At 39.2% G+C, this 14,116-nt stretch overlaps 4 protein-coding genes across 5 annotated transcripts in view; 3 read left to right on the top strand and 1 right to left on the bottom strand.

The window, feature by feature from the left end:
* Window positions 1-14,116, top strand: part of LOC134819336 (uncharacterized) — a 116,254-nt gene that overhangs the window by 39,077 nt on the left and 63,061 nt on the right. The gene's annotated exons all lie outside the window — the stretch shown is intronic.
* The window catches only part of LOC134819337 (transcription factor TFIIIB component B'' homolog), an 86,360-nt gene that overhangs the window by 33,623 nt on the left and 38,621 nt on the right, over window positions 1-14,116 (top strand). The gene's annotated exons all lie outside the window — the stretch shown is intronic.
* Window positions 1-14,116, bottom strand: part of LOC134819335 (spectrin alpha chain-like) — a 47,214-nt gene that overhangs the window by 21,581 nt on the left and 11,517 nt on the right. For both annotated transcript variants that reach the window (XM_063829239.1, XM_063829240.1), the window contains exons 13-19: window positions 6,956-7,074; window positions 6,633-6,768; window positions 5,829-5,952; window positions 2,121-2,265; window positions 1,317-1,434; window positions 532-707; window positions 150-257 (exon numbers count right to left, since the gene is read on the bottom strand). In XM_063829239.1, coding sequence (XP_063685309.1) covers window positions 150-257; window positions 532-707; window positions 1,317-1,434; window positions 2,121-2,265; window positions 5,829-5,952; window positions 6,633-6,768; window positions 6,956-7,074 — 926 coding nt within the window. The remainder of the gene's footprint in view (window positions 1-149; window positions 258-531; window positions 708-1,316; window positions 1,435-2,120; window positions 2,266-5,828; window positions 5,953-6,632; window positions 6,769-6,955; window positions 7,075-14,116) is intronic.
* Window positions 7,942-9,434, top strand: LOC134819339 (deleted in malignant brain tumors 1 protein-like). Its single transcript, XM_063829257.1, has 2 exons — window positions 7,942-8,020; window positions 8,257-9,434. Exons 1-2 carry the CDS (start codon window positions 7,981-7,983, stop codon window positions 9,420-9,422), a joined length of 1,206 nt encoding a protein of 401 aa, XP_063685327.1. The 5' UTR covers window positions 7,942-7,980; the 3' UTR covers window positions 9,423-9,434.

Raw genomic sequence — 14,116 nt, 5'->3', positions numbered from 1 at the left:
CTGATACTTCAGCAGTCGGTTTACAGCAGATTTAACTTTAACCAACATCTGAAGAAATACAGAAAACTGAGAACCACCACCCCAATGTTTTAACTGCACTCAGTTTGAAGGTAACATGTTGTAGGTACTGATTACGTATGTGAACATACCTCAGACATAAGCTGTTTGTGAGTGTGTACAAGGTTCCGAGCACTGTACAGATCTGACCCTGTTGCAGTTGTCTTCACTCCTGGTTCCTTCTCCTTCACCCATGTCATCTAATGAAAATAGTGAGTGTAATAATACTAACTAAGTAGCATGACCAATGATCCAGGGGCCGCAAAAATAATATCCTTTAAGATTCATTAGCCGAGCTGTAAGAATTTTAATCATATAAAATCTCATTTTAGATCAAAAGAATTTAAGCCAATGCTTGATATTTTGATTTTCAGTAATAACAGTAATTTTATAACACTAACATTAAGAACAATGGCTACCGATGTCCGATAACTATTATATCTAAAACCACCAGGGTAACAGTGGGATTCTCACCTCGTCATCAATATCCCTAAAGAACTGCTGAAGTAACAGAGCATCGGACAACTTCTCCTTCCTCAGCCTCATCGGTTCCTCCAGGGCCTGAAACTTGTCCTCCAGTACGGTCTGTCTTTCTTTTATCTTGTCAGCGTCAAAGTGAGACTCTTCAATGTGACTTGCTGCTTGGAAGCCTGCGGGATAGATTTCATGGTCCACTATTCCACCATGTAATGTGATCACTACACGTGTAATGTGATCTATTCAATAATTTGAATAAAATTAGATTTCATTTTAATTTTATTTACTCGCGACTGAACCATCTCAACGAGAGTTAGATTCATCAGAATATTCTCCACCAGACTATATACTAGGACCCAAGATAACCTAATTACACGCCTGGGGCTAACTAACCTAGCTACGGTTCTAGTGTAGGGAAAAAGTAATAATACAGTAATACATAATACAAATAGGATTAGGAGATTTGTTTACACTGGTGTATTGTGCACAAACACTATGCCACGTAGCGGTCTATCATATCCGTTAATATTATTAATAATAAATAACTATTTTCGTTATTTCTGCTATTATGATTACACTCGGTCCTGTATATATAGCTTTATAGTTATGACAACCTGTCTCAGTCAACAAATACCTGATCCTAGAAGTTGGTAGTTGACCAATTATCAGCCTTCAAGCCAGATCAATACAGCTACAAGACTAAAAAGTAATATAAAAAAGCCACGTACCTAGGCCTACATTTGTAACTAAAATACTAAAAGTAAGATATAAAAGCCACGTACCTAAAGCATTAAGCTTGACACGCTGAGTACCCATAACGTTCTCCAGTATGCTGTGCGACTTGCTGAGACTCTTTACTGTAGCCAGGTCAGTTCCATAATCCTCGTTACTCAACTCCACCTGAGAGGGTTGAAATATTACAGGATTCTATTTTTAGATAGGGATCAAGGGATTAATAATAGAAGTGTGTGCTCCCGGCCCTAGTTTCCTGGTTTAAAATACAACATTGTCAGCTCATGTTCTTGTTTGCTTTCAGAAATGGGTCGCCTATAAGCAATTATAGCCTTTTTTGGCTGGCCGAATGAGGTAAAATGAGGTTGACCCCCCCCCCCCCCCCCCCCCTTATATGCAATAATGAAGAATTTATTCATTTATTGATTGTTTTTAATCAAGACCTTAGTTGGCTTGCATATAATAACAAATTATCTTTCAAACAACAATAGAATAGCAGAATGTAACTTATTGGCCTGACACACAAGAGCACTTTCATAAATGATACCCAATCTAGATAATACAATTATAAAAGTACATATTCTACAGTCTACGCTATCATTTGGGTCCTGGACTTGAACCACATTTCTGCACACTATGTTGATTACTACATACCAACAGACACCTTGTATATGCCCGCAATAGTCAATACGTGCCGTTATACGGTACATTACACATAAAATACAGTATATTACACATTTACACACCACACCACACCCCACCCCACCACACCACACCACACCACACCACACCACACCACACCACATTCCACACCACACCACACCACACCACACCACACCACACCACACTCCCACCTCTATCTCAGCTAGCCAGTTCTCCAAGTCAGTCACCCCTCTGTTGTACAACATTTCGTTATAAGCCTCCTCTAACTTCTGTTTCTTCTGCTGGCAAGTTTCCAGTAATGAACTCCACGAGTCGGAGATCTTGTCTTGGATAGACCTGGAAATAGTGGGGGCTGGTTAATTATTGTAATAATAGAATAATAATAGATTATAAATGATAAAGTGGAAATTAATTTACAAAACTTCTTATATTAATTGATGACTTGAAACTTGTCCCATTCACCATCAGCTGTAGTAAGGGGAAAAGTGGCATTCCGTTGGATTTGAATGTTCACAAGGATTTCTCAACGGAATATGGTAGTTAGGACCCCTACGAACATAATTAGACTTGTTGCCAATTTTGTATCTCAACAGAAACACCACTTTTACCACTTTTTACCACCTTTGTACCACCTTTCTGGTTTGCCAAATATCTTTAGTTGTGAACGTCGTAGAAGGCTGCAAATTAACCTAGAATGTTTATCTTATCAAGGAGTAAAACTTTTGTATGAAAAATTTTGACATTTGACAATCAGCTAATTGGATAATTACCAATTAGTTAATCACCAAAAAAAGTGAAAATTTTTTATTGGCTCAAAATGATTGAAATCGTTTGAAACACGGAGAAATGTAGTTTTTAGAAAAACTTCAAAAATTGTTCACTTAAAAATTTTTTTCGAGACTTGGAAAAAAGTTTGAAAATTTTAAAATATTTTTTTCCGCCAAAAGTGATCGAATTGCATGAAACGTGGATAAAAATGCTTTGCAGAAAAACTTCGAAGATTTTTAGATTGGGGAATACTAAAATCATCAATATTTGAAGTTGGAGTTCAGTAAATCTCGACATATTTGATATTTTAGTAATTAGGAATAGCTTAGCGGAAAGGGCTGAACCTGAAAAAGGTTAACCACACAATATTAGAGTTTCATAACTAATTACAATACAGCTTTATCAAATTCCACATAAAGAAACAGCACAAAAGGACCATTTAAGATCGAACCGATTTTACCTGCTGTACTATCATTTTATTGATTTCAATGATCAAAACCTCTGTACCGTCAATCTTGCCAATCTATACCGGGTATCTGAATGTACCGGACCTCTTATTTACCTCTATAATTAGACCCAGTTATGCAAGAAATGCGATTTCTCACAGGGATTTCTTTTAACTGTGCACTTTTTGTCACTCTCGCAAGAGGCCCGGTATTATAGGGGGGTATAGGAAGAGAGTGTAAATATACCTTTCATCATCCACTGTGGCTTTTTTGTATTGTGAATGCGCATGCCGCTTCGTTTGCTATGCCAGATACCTCAAATAACCCCCCTATCTCATTGCCAGGGTCGGGATAGAGCTGGAGATAGCATCGAGAGGTTGCTAGAAATAGCTAGATTTAGAGTAAACTGGTGGTAGCTGGGTGGTGCTAGCATGGATGTAGCAGAACGTAGCTACACGGGGTTTCATTGGAGTTGGTTATTTTAATGGCCAAAGAGTGCCGGAACTAAAGTTACTTAAGATTGCAGTTGAGGGGCAGTGTAAACCACGGTGTAGTCAGGGACACAGAGCTACAGTGCAGGAGTACTGCAAAAGAACAGTGCAAGTGATACAGTCTGCAACAGTAAAACGCCGAAGAAGGAGATAAGATTGTGACTGCAGAGGAGGAGAGGAGCTGGAACCTGATTGTGTTTGGGTTGAAAGAAGAGGAGGAAGAAGAGTGTCCTGCTCTGGTAACTGCATTTTTGGAAGAGGTGGAGTGAGAACTTATTTTCAAGCGACAAGGGTGGGTTGAAAGCAACCAGGTACAGCTATCCGACCTATTAAGATCACCGTCCTGAGCTTAACAGCCTTTCATCAGAATCTGATGAAAACAGAGAGACTGACCCACCCTTTTTAGATCCAACGAAACCCTTTATATAAATCGACTTTACCGCATGAATTACTTCATGGTATCTTCTTATCAAGGCTACAGACCTTGCCGTACCGGATTTATTGATCAAAGTGAGTCTCTTTAGCCCTCTTCTTCTTTAGAGCTTTAGGTTAGTGATCAAACTCTTCGCAACTCGCTCTTCACTGGATCTATCAGGACAGATTCACATCTTTTTAGGTCTCAACCAGCCTTAGTTTTCCTGTTTTCATCATGTAGTACGTTCTGCTACCTCCATTTTAGCACCACCCAGCTTCCATCAGTTCACTCTAAGTCTAGCTTCGTCGGCGTTTTACTGTTGCAGACTGTATCACTTGCACTGTTCTTTTGCAGTACTCCTGCACTGTAGCTCTGTGTCCCTGACTACACCGTGGTTTACACTGCCCCTCAACTGCAATCTTAAGTAACTTTAGTTCCGGCACTCTTTGGCCATTAAAATAACCAACTCCAATGAAACCCCGTGTAGCTACGTTCTGCTACATCCATGCTAGCACCACCCAGCTACCACCAGTTTACTCTAAATCTAGCTATTTCTAGCAACCTCTCGATGCTATCTCCAGCTCTATCCCGACCCTGGCAATGAGATAGGGGGGTTATTTGAGGTATCTGGCATAGCAAACGAAGCGGCATGCGCATTCACAATACAAAAAAGCCACAGTGGATGATGAAAGGTATATTTACACTCTCTTCCTATACCCCCCTATAATACCGGGCCTCTTGCGAGAGTGACAAAAAGTGCACAGTTAAAAGAAATCCCTGTGAGAAATCGCATTTCTTGCATAACTGGGTCTAATTATAGAGGTAAATAAGAGGTCCGGTACATTCAGATACCCGGTATAGATTGGCAAGATTGACGGTACAGAGGTTTTGATCATTGAAATCAATAAAATGATAGTACAGCAGGTAAAATCGGTTCGATCTTAAATGGTCCTTTTGTGCTGTTTCTTTATGTGGAATTTGATAAAGCTGTATTGTAATTAGTTATGAAACTCTAATATTGTGTGGTTAACCTTTTTCAGGTTCAGCCCTTTCCGCTAAGCTATTCCTAATTACTAAAATATCAAATATGTCGAGATTTACTGAACTCCAACTTCAAATATTGATGATTTTAGTATTCCCCAATCTAAAAATCTTCGAAGTTTTTCTGCAAAGCATTTTTATCCACGTTTCATGCAATTCGATCACTTTTGGCGGAAAAAAATATTTTAAAATTTTCAAACTTTTTTCCAAGTCTCGAAAAAAATTTTTAAGTGAACAATTTTTGAAGTTTTTCTAAAAACTACATTTCTCCGTGTTTCAAACGATTTCAATCATTTTGAGCCAATAAAAAATTTTCACTTTTTTTGGTGATTAACTAATTGGTAATTATCCAATTAGCTGATTGTCAAATGTCAAAATTTTTCATACAAAAGTTTTACTCCTTGATAAGATAAACATTCTAGGTTAATTTGCAGCCTTCTACGACGTTCACAACTAAAGATATTTGGCAAACCAGAAAGGTGGTACAAAGGTGGTAAAAAGTGGTAAAAGTGGTGTTTCTGTTGAGATACAAAATTGGCAACAAGTCTAATTATGTTCGTAGGGGTCCTAACTACCATATTCCGTTAAGAAATCCTTGTGAACATTCAAATCCAACGGAACCCTTAAATCGACCAATTTTCCCCTTACTAGTATGTAGATAAAATCGATATATAATTTAATTTGTGAAAAAAAAACTTGTCAGAAATGAGGTCAGCTCGTAAAAGACGTTTCACTCACTTTATATCATTAGAAGCATAGTGTTGGTTCTCTATCATCTTAGACCCAATACCGTCCAGGTACTCCACTCTGTCGTGGTTAGCGTGCAGCTCGTTTTCAAATACCTCGTGTTTCTGCAGCTTCCCTGAATATGGTGACATTTTTTAAACGATGCTTTAGTTTTGTGCAGCAACAGACTTAAGCATGACTCTATTCTATCTTCTGGAGAATAAATCAGCCATCTAAACATCTAATTATTATACCAGATGCAGATTTTATAACCATTACATCAACCTGAAACCACTATAGCACTATTGAAAAGCTAACTTAAGGGGGCCGGGGGGGGGGGGGGGTCTTCATCAAAATTATCTCGAAATTGATTTTATAGTTGTTTCGATTTTGAAAATCTTGGACCTGGAAAAATCGTCATAAAATGTGGTCCAAGATTTACAAAATCAAATTAAAAAATTTGTGAGGCCTATCTTAAAATTCGGCTCGATACTTCTCTTCTAAATGATCCCTTGAACATATCCTGAATGTTTCAGAGTGATTGCTCAAAAAATGTAGGAGAAGATAGATTTTTAGACTCGATTTTCAGGACACGCGATTGAAAATCGCTCGCGCAATACAATTACACATGAGCGCTGACTTTTGACCACCGATAATTTCGGCTAGGAACAATATTTTTCCATGGGACTAAAAGCAGCTGATAGCTATCACCCCCTCTATCAGAAACGACTATAAAATCAATTTCGAGAGAATTTTGATGAATACCCCCCCGGCCCCCTTAACACAGCAGTCACAGCATACACCAGTCTCCCTCACCCTGCAGGTTAGTAAAGTCCAGGTAGTCCTGCTCCAGGCAGATGTTCTGCTTCTCCTCCACCCACCCACTCAGCTCATCAGACTCCAGCAGGAAGTGGTTAAATTGTACTGCGTCCTTCAGTGTGTTCTGTCGCTCCTGGTAGTGAGAAACTGTGAGGATAGACCTTCTGTTTCTTAGTAAGTTATTAATTTGTTATTTAATAAGTAAGTTATTAATACACTTCACTGATTTAATCAATTTACTGCTAATACACTCGCGTAACAAGTAAAAATAATGTTCAATATTAGCAATCAAATCTCAAAATCAGAGCAATTATTGAAACCTTCTTTTTCTCCTGCATTCTCTGAACACGTGCTGAAGTGTCACTGATCCTATCTGCAATCTCCTGACTAGCAAAGTGCTCTGCTTCTATCATCTCCTTACCGTTACTCTCCAGGGCTCCTGAAGGAATACAGTGTGAAACACAAGGGTTTGTTGTATAAAGTGATCATGCGGATCTTGCAACCCAAAAAAAGCCAATCGCAAGAGATAAGTCGTGAGATTGGAATTGGTCTTGTTTGGGTTTCAGCCATCAAATAGGTAGCTTCCCTCCATTGATTAAAATTTCAAAGTTGAATTTTTGTAAAAAAAGTTGAACGGGTTAGGGTACCACTTTTCAAACTTATTTCAATCCTAATATTAAGATCGTGGAATTGCTACAAACAAATCGTAATCTGAGGTCATGAAATATGATACTCCTGCTAAGCTGTGTGGATATTTTGAAAAAATTGAGCTGTAAAATTGACCCTATCGGATTTATAGAGTTTTGTTGGGTTTAAATAAGCCTTTCGTGCATATTTGCTATTTATGTAAGGAGTTGCATGCTTAGTGCTTACTCTCCGATGAAATGCTATGATTATATCAAAGCATTAACTACTCTAATTTATAAATCTTATTCATCATATGTGTCGAGGATGACATAAGATTTCGTATCACTTATATATATATAATATATCGTATCACTTTTCTTATCGAACTAAGGTGTAGTATTGCCAGATCCCAGTTTATTTTGTAACGGAGTTTTACATTAACAGGAAACGATGTAACAGAGTCGACATATTTTAATGTTGCCATGGGGTGGTCCCCATACATCGTGATTCGTGGTCCGGTAGTTTCATTGCGTCCTATCATATGTTTTAAATAATCTCTCTCCAGGCATAACATGAAATATAATCCTCCTATCCTGATAAGGACTGATCGAATATTCTGGCTAAACTCGAAAATTGAATTCTCGAGTTTTGAGTGGAGCAATCGCACCAAGTCGGTGATTCATAAAACATAATATTTTGTGAGTTCAATTTTGAAGCGATGATTTTGTTTGCAGTCTTCGTAATGCTCTCTTTGCAAGGTAACGTGCCTTAGAGGGGTGTCCAACCCCAAAAAACCCAATACAACCTCAAAATGGGAATTTGAGGTAGAATTGGGTTTTTTTTATTATTAAATAAATTATGTACACCTACATTCATTTGAAAAACTCTACTGATTATCATTTATCCCGATTCCCAGTACTTAGGTATCGTTATCAGTAATAATGCTATCACCATAATTATTATATCACTGCAAGTTATATAAATCATCTTACAGGTGTTTGGGCTGGTGGTTTCTATCTGCTGGATGCTAACCAACAAGTCACTACGAGTGGAAAAGGTCTTCTCATGTACAGTGGGGGTACTGTTTGTGAAGATGCCTTCAATGATGAAACAGCGGATTGGATTTGTCGCATGATGGGATACGCGTCACTCGACTTTTGGACTAATGGAAGGAAATACACCTGGCATGACAAATACCCTATAAAACTAGATGATATACAGTGTTCCGGTAGTGTGGTACCATATTGTGAGTATGATACATCCCACAACTGTTATCATATTGAAGATGTCTGGTTGAGCTGCAAAATAAAGATACAAAAAGGAGACCTAAACTCGTTCTACCTTCTTGACAACACTGAGATGTTTACACAAAGCGGACACGGACTACTGATGTACCAAGAAGGAACAGTTTCTTATGACGGATTTGATGACACCACCGCTGACTGGATATGCCGGTTTATGGGGTACGAGAATGCCGCAGATTGGGTTAATGACCGCCAATTTTCTTTCCAAGACGACCTACCGATAAAGTTGAACAATTTAGTATGCTCTAATACCTCGTATTCCGACATATTACCCAAATGTCAGAGTAGAATAGGAACCGCTGATGACAGCCATGACGAGGACATCTGGATATGGTGCAACTCAGTTGTCATAGCAGAATGTCCTGCAGGTTACAAAGTGAAGCTGAAGAACAAGTTGTGTCAAGAGTGTCCTCCTACAACCTACTCTCCGACACCAAACACCAATTTCACCTGCTTGCACTGTCCTGAAGGATCAAGCTCTCCTGCTGCATCCCCATATTGCACGTGTGTAGGGGGTTCATATCTGAGCGCAGATTACAGCAGTTGCCAGGCATGCCCTACAGGGACAGCCAGTAAAGAGGGAAGCACGTCATCTGGACAATGTGTTCTGTGTCCAGAAGGAATGATTTCAATTGATGACGGAAAGGCATGTAGCTGCAATAAGGGTTATGGCTGGTTGTGGACTTCTGCTGAAGAAGGAACATGTAGCCCTTGTCCAGTCAACAGCTTCAAGACACTAGGCACATGCAGACAGTGCCCAGTTGAAGCAACCTCTCTCCCCCTTTCCGAAGGCTGCACCTGTGCAGTTGGATTATCTTGGGATGGGGAAATTGTGTGGACTGTGTCACAGACCTAACTGGAGATAAGGTCTGTGGATGTCGAGCAGGTACCTTTTGGAATGTTTATTCAAACAAGTGCGAAGAATGTCCTGAGAACCACTCCAGCGCAATCTACTCTGCATCCTGCACTAAATGTGAAGAAGGAACATCACCCTCTAAAGACAAAACAATGTGCATAAAGTCAAGTACCATAGATATTCTGTCAGTAACGAGTCTGATACTCTCACTCTTGGTTATAGTACTGATACTATCACTAGTTATTTGGTTCAAGATAACATTAAGGAACTTGAAGCTGAGCTACTCCCCTGAACCTTGTGGTGGTACCATACAGATGAGTGGTAGAAAGTGCATGTGTCCTGATTGTCCCTGTAGTGCTTCACCTCCACGTGATTCAGTTATCCAGGATGATGATCTGTACACGAATCATTAATACAGCTGAAGGAATTAGGAAATGAATGAGCAGCGAGAGAGCAGTAATGTGAATCCTGAGACTTGAAGAGAGCAGGAACTGTGAATTTATTCTGCTTAAACCGACCAATCGATAATGAACAATATGAACAATTTAGAATTTATCAGATTAGATTAGAGAAGCATGTATATATGGGCAATTCCACGATAACGGTAACCAGTAACAAAATAATAAAGTTTGGAGGTGGTTTGGGAGAGATAGAAAATCTTTAAGATATTTGACCATATTTTCAGGGGCAAAAAACCGTTTGTTGATATCTAGCCTAGTTTAAAAACTGTAGCGCGTCAAAGTTGGCTTAAATTTAGTGTATCTTTAGTGTGAATATCCAGTTATTTTCCGAAAGATTTTAGGGAGCTTTATCAATCGTAGAATTCAATATTTTATCCTGTATATCAACCTAGTGGGCTTCAGATAGAAGGCCAGCCTAATTTTGAGGGCCAAATTTCTTTACTTTTTGAGTGTCTTATGATCAAATTTTTCCTCTTCGCGTGTGAATAACGCTACCAAATAGTGAAAAATGTTTTACTGTGGCTACACTATAAGTCTGTTTGATTCGTAACTCTCTCTCTAACGGCAACTTTAGTCATCTATAAAGGTCAGAAAATTTCATTCGTTTTGTCACACTGGAAGTGCAAAAAGTAGGGGTAGTGTGATTCACAGGTAGCGTAATTCACAGCTTGGTAGTGTAATTTACACAGCGGAAAATTAATAAAACAAGTGGTTTAAATGCTTTGTTGTGAAATAAATTGTACTTTCAATACTTCCAGGGCTGTAGGGTGAGAATCCCTGCCACGTTTTTGGTCAGTTTCGCCGGGGCTCATGTCTTTCCTCGAGGGAGCATTAGTGTCTACAGAAAAACTGACAAATCCTAGCGAAGTCCAATCCGAACCACATCTTCCATCAGAGGTGGTGCTGGGTCAGCTGGTTACTGAACGGATTGGCCTGGAGAATGGCATAGTCCTGTTACTCTCAAGTTAACCATAGAGGGGGACAGGCGCTGTTCGCTCACGGCTGGTTCTTGGAGCCAACACCCTCAGCCCCACATAAGTGGGAGCACTGTCGGTGGTGGCTCACCCAGATAACGGACGGTGTCTCTCCTTCTTTCTTCTTGGACTTGCATTGTTGCTGGCGAGTCAGCCAGTAGCAATGCAGCATCTCACTCACTCAATCACCTCGTCAATTCGGTCCTTTTTTTCATTTGCATTACTTTCGCTCATTCTCCTGTCATAATGCATTCTCTGCTACCATAATGCCTTTCTTACCACGGTGTAACGCATGTTACACCTTGCGTCTTTCTCTAACACCATCATCATTTTAGCAACCTTGGAATTTCAACCCTACACATGGATATCCACTCTCCACTCTACGGCGAACACAAAGCTAGAGATCTAATTAGGATTCGAGTACCCCGGCTACCCTTGTGACATACATACGTGGAAACCAGTTTAAGCAGCAGTACATCGACACAATGGATCAGCACTACGAAATCTGATATCTGCATCATACTACTCCGATCCAGAAATCTTCGCTAAACCATCACATGAGATGAATAACTACAAGTTGGACTCCACATAACATTATTCCTTGTTCTGATCAGTCAATAAATGTAATCTGCATCAATTTTCCAATAATTACATCTTCTTACTAGTTTATTTTCCCTCTCAGGGCTGGAACGCAATGTTACAGCCCACTTTATAAATTACTAAAACTCGAGTTATTCCAGATTGACGACTTGACACAGATATTCATCAGACAACCTAAATAAAGGACTCCCACTCTCCAAACCAGTAGAGATCCAATCACTGCCTCCAGGGTACCCCTTCATCCGGTATTAGCAGTTCCTCCACCACCACCAGGTTAGAACACTCCCACTAATCACCCCTAAAAAAACGAACCTACCGCCTTGCTCCACCAAACACATCTTCAATCAAATCCAGTTACTCAAACCGGTTAAATCCGTCCTTCAAATTTCCCGCATTAAACGTAACGCGCGAACGCCATACAACTCAAGGACGTAGCAACCTAATAGTCGTCATTTTTTAAACAGAAAATTTAGTGCGCGCGCGAGCCTGCGCGCGCGCGAGCTTACGACTAATCCACGAGATTACGACAAATCCACATAATTGAAACGTTCCATCACTCCAGGTTGATCTGATTAGTAAACTCAAGGAAGATGATACCAGATCAGTCCCGAACTTCGCCTCAGCATCATACTCTGCCTAGTGTCGATAAAGAGGATTCACAAACAATCGAGATTCACTTACAAATATTTGCTATTACTTTTTACAATTGCAGTTATATTCGTTGTTTTAATTATCTCCATCAACCTTGAATCTGTCACTGCCCATACTACATTCCCGCAACACATTCTACAAGCTTAGAACTTATAAAGTAACAGCACCATCATAACCCACACATTACCTTCGCACAAATCAGCTATTCCCCATTCACTCACGAGCGTCGACATATCTCCGCATGTACATCTGTAAACTGGAGCGGCCCCCCGCGATGCGGAGCAGGTGAGCTACCTGGTTCGGGCTACTTCACTTATCAGAGTACGCTAGCTCCACAATACACTCGCTTCAAGCCCTCAGATTTGCACGCATCCATCACCTTCACAGGGCCGGCTGCCCACATCCTGTAAAATCCTGATTCTATATGCTCGCGGGGTCTATTACCTGTTTGAGCTTTATTATTACGCGCGCGTGCCCAGTGTACAGCTCACCGGCTTGCGCTGTCCTCTTGGCATTGTTGTCGCCTTTATGACCTTCAAATCTAAAAGTAGGTTGAGGGCACTACATGGGGTCTAGCGCTGCCCCGTGTCAAAATACATACATACATACATACATACATACATACTTCCAGGGCAATTCCAGGGACCTATTTTCAACAACTGCCTGAAAGTGTTGGTAATTTAATCGAAATTAGGGTTCCGCCAGGGCAAAATGTGCCACTTTTAGACCTTAAATCGCAAAAATAATGATTTTTAAATGGATAAGGACATCAAAATTGATTTGAAAGTGTTTTATAGTCATTGTTAGGTCTGGGAACACTTATTTAAGTAATTTAAAGGCTTATTTTCAGAAAATATCAGCAATTTGGGGCTAAAATTACCTTATTTTCTTGTCACGTAACTAAATTTTGCTCAAAAGAGCAGTGTTTTTGCCCCAAAAAATTATAATTTTTATCAAAAACCATGTATAGAGGTATCAAATTAAAGCTCTTGATGACCTCTTCACATTAAAAACACAAAGAAGTAGTTTAGAATTGATATAAGTGATAAAATGGTCTAAAAATGGATTCAAAAAGTTATAAATTTCTGTCTAATCATGAACCTTTGAGAGCTCATAAAAAAATCTTGCCACAATATTACACTGTACATTTTTCTAGGATTACTCTAAATGTCCTATACTTACAGATAGATCAACTTATAGATGCTTACCAAAGTTAATTTGCAACTTATTTTTGTAGTTTGTCCTAAAAAATGGCAAAAAATTGCCAAAAAATGCAATTTTTGACAAAAAATGAGGTAAAATTAATAATTGAGGTCAAATATCCATTTAATCACTCTAAAAACCTTTTTAAACGTTATTTTGGGGCAAGATACCCCTAGAATGCATGTTTTGTGGTATATCATACCCCTTAATCATGCCTACATCTTATGTCTACCTCGCATGGGCGCCCCGACCACTGTGGTATGGCAGTAGGGTGTAATCTACACCATTACCAGTATCTAATTGGACCGATTAGTAGTCAATTTAATTTAAAATCAGTAATAGTCAGTCTATTTCACCATTTTACAATAGCAGCAACCAAATCAAGAACAAGCAAACATCAATACAACGCACAAACAGAGCAACTGGGCAGAGTGTGAGTTACACTACGTCCAAATGTGAATAACGTTTACTTCCTATATTGTCCCTGTACTACACACATTCCAGAAATTTATGTTAGGAAGGACATAGGAAGTTGAAAAAATGTGTACTTTATTGTGATCAAGCCTTATTGTAACTTCTGCTATTACACTGGGGCACGAATTGCAATTTTAAGGCAAGATTTCTAAAACACCAAATTCTGCCTGTGAATAACGTCTACTTTTTAAAATGCTGCTCACATAAAAAGTATAAGAGATAGACATTAAACTTTTGTTGCCACATCATCACAAACGTTTAAACTTCATTCTGACTTTATATTATCATGATGCTAATGTTAGCCTACAATTAGCATGCAATTAAAAGCTAA

The sequence above is a fragment of the Bolinopsis microptera genome, chromosome 8 (assembly GCF_026151205.1).
Source record: "Bolinopsis microptera isolate Bmic1 chromosome 8, MBARI_Bmic_1.0, whole genome shotgun sequence".
NCBI classification, from domain to species: Eukaryota; Metazoa; Ctenophora; class Tentaculata; order Lobata; family Bolinopsidae; genus Bolinopsis; species Bolinopsis microptera.
The sequence above is the reverse complement of the archived record's forward strand: the minus strand, read 5'-3'. Positions and strand labels throughout refer to the sequence as shown.